The sequence below is a fragment of the Microtus ochrogaster genome, chromosome 4, assembly GCF_000317375.1.
Source record: "Microtus ochrogaster isolate Prairie Vole_2 chromosome 4, MicOch1.0, whole genome shotgun sequence".
NCBI classification, from domain to species: Eukaryota; Metazoa; Chordata; class Mammalia; order Rodentia; family Cricetidae; genus Microtus; species Microtus ochrogaster.
In genome coordinates, this window is record NC_022011.1 from 46009430 (window position 1) to 46015301 (window position 5872).

General features: G+C 53.3%; 1 protein-coding gene across 2 annotated transcripts in view; it reads right to left on the reverse strand.

Moving 5' to 3' along the window:
• Positions 1-1043: 1043 nt before the first annotated feature.
• Usp20 (ubiquitin specific peptidase 20) overlaps positions 1044-5872 on the reverse strand; it is a 32589-nt gene continuing 27760 nt past the window's right edge. For both annotated transcript variants that reach the window (XM_005346114.2, XM_026778372.1), the window contains exons 23-26: positions 5530-5638; positions 4135-4237; positions 2890-2961; positions 1044-2428 (exon numbers count right to left, since the gene is read on the reverse strand). In XM_005346114.2, coding sequence (XP_005346171.1) covers positions 2268-2428; positions 2890-2961; positions 4135-4237; positions 5530-5638 — 445 coding nt within the window. In that variant the 3' untranslated portion in view covers positions 1044-2267. The remainder of the gene's footprint in view (positions 2429-2889; positions 2962-4134; positions 4238-5529; positions 5639-5872) is intronic.

The following is a 5872-nucleotide window of genomic DNA, read 5'->3' on the forward strand; positions in this document are numbered from 1 at the left end:
TATTTCTAGCTCAGCATCCCGCAGTACAAGCAATGAATGTTGCCAAGCCCCTGAATTAACTCCAGACAACTCCTCCTCCATAGGAAGCTGCCCACGTGTGCACTATGGGTTCAAACGTATGTAGCTCTCAGAAGTGAGCGCATCTGAAACATCTCTAGAAACACTCCACACACACAGTAACTTGTAAACAGAGGCTTGAAGAGGCAGGGTGCAGGGAGTCGCGGAGTCCAGGCTGGCTTGCAACTCAAGATGTGGCCAAGGATGATCCTCTTGCTTCTACCTGCTATAGGCTGCTTCTATTACAGGCAGGTTCCACCATGCCTGAATTAAGTGGTGGGACTGCAATCCAGGGTTTCATGTGTGTTAGATAAGACACTCTTCCAGCTGTGAGGTACATTCCCAGTCCTATATGCATTTCCTTGTTTGGTGGATTTGTTCTGAGATGGAATCCTATAGCCCGGGTTAGCCTCCAATTCCTTACGTGGCTGAGGACGACCTTGAACTCCAGATCCTCGTACCTCTACCTTCCAAATGCCGGACTAGAAGAGTACATCACAACCCCTGGCTTTGGGAAGGTTTTAGCCCTTGTTTCTACTCCGAGCACTCCTAACCCTTCAGTATTATGGGATGCCAGTGGCCAGTTTGCTCTTCCACACAGGACAGAATAAATGTGGGCCCCAGAACATACTCAACCACTGGGCCACCTCCCAAGTCCAGAGCTCAGTGCTTCCAAAGCAATACTTTCAAATCCTTCCCCAGAAAACAAAAGCAAATGGGACCAGAGCTGCAGGGATGACGACCATGCTGCTTAAGGTCCAGAGGCGTGAGGTCCTGGGGAAGGCTCTGTGCCTCTGCAGCTACTTTGCAGGCTGCTGCTGAGGTTTGCAGGGGTATGCTGGCCACTGGACATATCCCTGCTGGGCCCCTGTGGTTGGCAGGTTTCAGGAAAGGAAAGACACAGTTGGTATTTCAAATGATCCAGCCTCCTCCCCAGAGCTTCCACGGGGCCTCTGGCTCGTGTTAGTTAACAAGCGACAGGACAAGCTAGGGGCAGGGGACGAATGCATATTTATTGGGACATTCTGAACACAAACCATCACAGTAGTGCAATGAGCCAAGGGCTTGACAGCAGACTTCCAAAGATGGCAGCCAACTGGGCAAGTCCCAGCAGCAGCTGTCCACGGGTCCACATGCCACCTCAGTGGGAAGAAGCAGGTCTAGGGGACACCAAATGCCCAGGCCTGGGCTACAGGCACCCACTTCTGCAGGGAGTGGAGGCCACTGCCCTCTGAAGGCCTCTTGGTCCCAGGATCCCTCACCACCCCATACCTAGATGTTCTGTCCAGACTTCTCAAGGACCCCAGCAACAGGACAGCCTCTCAAGGCTCAGGGGGTCCCAGTACCTCTGCAGTGGCCTTGCAGGAACCTCTGGGAAAGTGCCTGTGTGAGCAGCCACAGATCACATCTCCCCAGAGGTGGCCCTAGACACTAAGGCTGGGGGAGGTACAGGAAGAGGAGAATCAGGGTCACTCTAGGCCACACAGGAAGCTGAGCAAGCAACCAACACTGCACCAGTGCATGAGGTATCTGTCTACCCCACCCCCAGGGGTTCAGGAGCCTCTCCACAGGGCAAATGACACCCATCTGTCAGTGGGCTCAGCACGACAATAGGCAGGTCCCCTATAAGCAAAAGTTGCCCTTTCTCCACTCCAACCAAATGAGCCCTGTATCTATAGTCAACAACCAACACAGGGCAGCCTGGACCTCCAGGAGGCTATGGTAACCAACATGGCCACCATGCAGAGCCCCTCACATCCATTCTGTCCCCTGTGCATGGAAATCTACCTCTGTGAGTCCCTAAGGTGCTGGACCAAGTACCCAGCAGAAAATACCCAAAAGATGGCAGCCACACCCAGTCTCATCCCAGGGGACGGCATTGGCTGAGGGGCAGCATGGAGCTCCTGGGACAAAAGCTGGGCCCAAGCTAGCAAGAGGGCAAGTCTGGGGAAAGGGCGACGACAGCCGGAGTCCTCAGAAGTCAGAGAATATATTTCCCGGCACAGCATCTCTTGCGGCGGACAGCCCAGCCGCACTTAGTCTCTGCGCCAGGCACACAGCAGCTCAGCTGCAGGGCAGACACACCCTCTGGGGATGGCAGATACCAGCCTTTGGGGACAGTGGGCACTCAGCAGGATGCAGTCTGCAGAGGGATGCAGGGCTGTCTGGGAGGGAGTAGGGCCAGCCACAGTCACTCAGCCTGGCCCAAGTCACACAGCCCGGGTCTCAGCCTCAATCTTTTGCTCTCCATGCAAGCTCTCTGGGTCTGGGAGCTGGGCCACACTCTGCCGGATGGCAATCTCAGGGCCACCCCCATACAGGTTGTTCAGATAGGTCCAGGTCTCCTCAGAAATCTGCCCATAGTCAGCCCCTGTGGAACAGGAGAAGCACGCTTACACAGAGGCCACATTGCATAACAGTCCTCAGGAGAAACATCTTCTAGGTAGTAGAACTGTGAGGATGAGGACAGGCATGGTGCCCCAGACGGGAGAGAGAATGACCACAGCCCTCCCCAAAGCCCTTTCTTCTAAGGGGCCCAGAGAACATGGCTCTGGCTGTTGTCTCTTGTTTCCCAGGGTTAGACGACATAAGAACTGACCAGGCTAGCAAGAGGCATAAAAGGCAGGGTGTGGTGTGGGGCCTATCAGACCTGCACAGGAGTCAAGCACTGCTAGAACCCCCTATATGGCCTCTGGGCCTGGATTTGGATAACAGGATTTTGCTAACAGCTGGCAAAACTTCCTGGAAGGACAGGACCTCAAGGTAACCTGGTGGCGTGGCCTGAAGGTACAAAGGACAGCCTGGCTGGGCTAGGGGTGCTGGGAGACTTACCCTGCTTTAGCTGGACATGGCCACTGCCTTTGACCTGAGCGATCCTGCTGTTGTCAATGGGCCCGGGAGGCTCTGCAATAGACAGAGAGCACGAGGTTCAGTGCTCCAGGCAGAACTATCCTTCAGCAAGGCTTACTACTCAGAGCCCACAGAGGCCTTTCTGGCCTCAGGGCAGAGCCAAGGCTAACAGAGATACTTCCTGCACCAAAGCCTTCTCTCTTGATTTCAAGCCAGTCTCTTAGTACTCTGGACCAGAGTACTTAGTACTCTGGTGGGCATGGGGTTTTTTAAGACCAATGTTTTAGTGAAGGGCATCAGTGGTATTTGCCACTATTTGGTGTTCTTTCCTGGTCTACTATCATCTAGCCCCCAGCAACTATGAGAAATGGGAATTGTTTACACAGGACAGAGGTTCCGGCAGCTGGAAAGACCTGCTCAGCTCAGAACTGGAGAAAGGCAAGGCCAGAAGCCAGACCATGGAAAGAACCCCAGGACTGTGCTCCCAACCACAGTCACCTGACTGTTTCAGCCAGCAAAGGATGGGGCTGAGGAAAGATCCAACAGCCTCTCTAGTACTGGCTGTTCATGCTCTGAAAAGCAGGCAGGACACTTGTGGGCTCTGTCAACCTGCCAGGCCCCAAGAGCCTGGTCTGGGAGCCTGTGTGACTGCGAAGGTGGCCCAGATCTAAGTCTGCTACTCTTTGCTGGTGACTTAGAGGAATCCTGATAGATAGCTCACTAATTACAGGGCTGTCTTCATTTCTTTTTTTCTTTCTTTATTTATTTTGTATTTTTGAGACAGGGTTTTCTCCGTAGCTTTTTGGTTCCTGTCCTGGAACTAGCTCTTGTAGACCAGGCTGGTCTCAAACTCACAGAGATCTGCCTGCCTCTGCCTCCCAAGTGCTGGGATTAAAGGCGTAAGCCACCACTGCCCAGCTGGAGGTCTTCATTTCTGCAAATCCAAGGGATCAAACAAGTACCTCAGCTTTCCTAAAGGTCTAAAGCTGTCTACCAAGGAGGCAAGGAGGCAATAGAATCCCAAGGACATGGCCTTGCAGGAGGGAGGAGCGGCTTCCCAGGGGTCAGCAGGAGTGGACAGAGGAGGCAGGGTGGGAAGGATGCTCTGCCATAGCGGCTGGGAGAGCAGCAGCGGCAGCCAGGCCTGCCGGAATCTGTGCTCTCTGCATCCCTGGAATAGAGCACCAAACCTGCCAGGCTGCCCTGCAGAAGGCATGCACCACTCACCACTGTCCTTCCCTTTGACGAAAGCCTCCCACTCTCGGAACCAGTGCATGCTGATGCAGTAAATAACGCTGGGAGACTCCTCAGCTTGGAAGGCCTTGTTCAGCTAGAGGGAGGAAGAGACAGGCAGGGCAGTCAATCTGTCCCTTTCCTCATGACTTTCCAAAGTCCCACCCCAGCCCCTGAGCCTCTCAAACACTAGATGCCCTACGCAGAAAATCAATGACTCCTTGACATGTTCAAAACAAGAGAAAATTCAAAAAGCTAGAGAGATGGCTCAGCGGTTAAGAGCACAGGCTGCTCTTGTAGAGGACCCAGGTTCAATTCCCAGCACCCACATGGTAGCTCACAACCATCCATAACTTCAATTCCAATGCTCTTCTATACCCTCTGAGGGCACCAAGCATGCACATGGTGAGATAACATATATATGCAGGCAAAACATTCAAATACATAAAATACATCTTCAAGCCGCGGGCGGTGGTGGCACACATCTTTAATCCCAGCACTTGGGAGGCAGAGGCAGGTGGATCTCTGTGAGTTCGAGGCCAGCCTGGTCTACAAGAGCTAGTTCCAGGACAGGCACCAAAAGCTACAGAGAAAAGAGAAACCCTGCCTCTATAAACCAAAAAAAAAAAAAAAAAAAAAAAAAATCTTCAAAGAAAAGGCTAGTTCCCGCACTGACCAACCAGGTTACAGCAGATAATGCCTTTAGCACTTTCTCTAAGATGCTATTTTCTCCACTTATCAAATGCAACATCAACTCACATGGTTCACTGTCTAACACTCTTTTTTTTGTTGTTTGTTTTTTGAGACAGGGTTTCTCTGTGGCTTTGGAGACACCACCCAGCCCTGTCTAACACTCTTAATGCTAGTGCTGGAGATGATACCCAGGGCATCACAGGCACTAAGCCAAACCTGCAGGCCCACACTGACACTTCTCTGTGGTTACAAGAAGAGGCCTTACATTCATCTCCCCACGACTTTAAATGCTTGCGGTCTCGTCCTGTGTCCTGTTGTAAGCAGCATGAGGAGGGGAAGTGGCCCCACCACAGCACTCCCTTCCCAGCAGCCCCTCTCCTGATGGGTACCAAACTCCTCACACTTTCTGTGAGTCTCAGGCACCTTCCACATTGAGGGTGCAGAGACCAGCAGTCCTCAGCCAGGAGTGCTCCATCCCCCAGGGACAGCAGTGCTCCTGTGGGCACAGGATTTCAACCACTGTAAAGAGACCCCAGCCTGAGCCACCGCAGCAGGCGCAAGTAGAGCACATTGGCATTTCTCTAATGCCAAGGCCTCTTCTCTTCATTCCTAACCCGCTACTACTTGGCAGAGCACTTCCTACTCAGCCTGACTGCACATGGCTTCTGTCCTCAAGTCCCTGTTCCCCAAATGCACCTTGATGAAAGTGTCAATCTCCATCCTCCTGCGCTTGGCCAGCGCCTCGATCTCCACCTGGCAGATGGAGCACACGTACAGATGGTTCACAGCAGGGCCGCCCCCGAACCTGCTCGGCAGGGAAAGAGAGCCAGCATCAAGCAGGGGAGCTGCTCCCCGCCTCACCCCGTGCCCTCTAGCACACTCCCAGCACAAAAGGCTGGCAAGGGTCCTCAGGGCTGCTTTTCTGCAAAAGGTGCCCAGAGCTCGGCTTCATCTGGGCCACCAGTGAAGCTGCAGTAGGAGATGGGTGCAGTGAGGCTGCAGTAGGAGATGGGTGCAGTGAGGCTGCAGTAGGAGATGA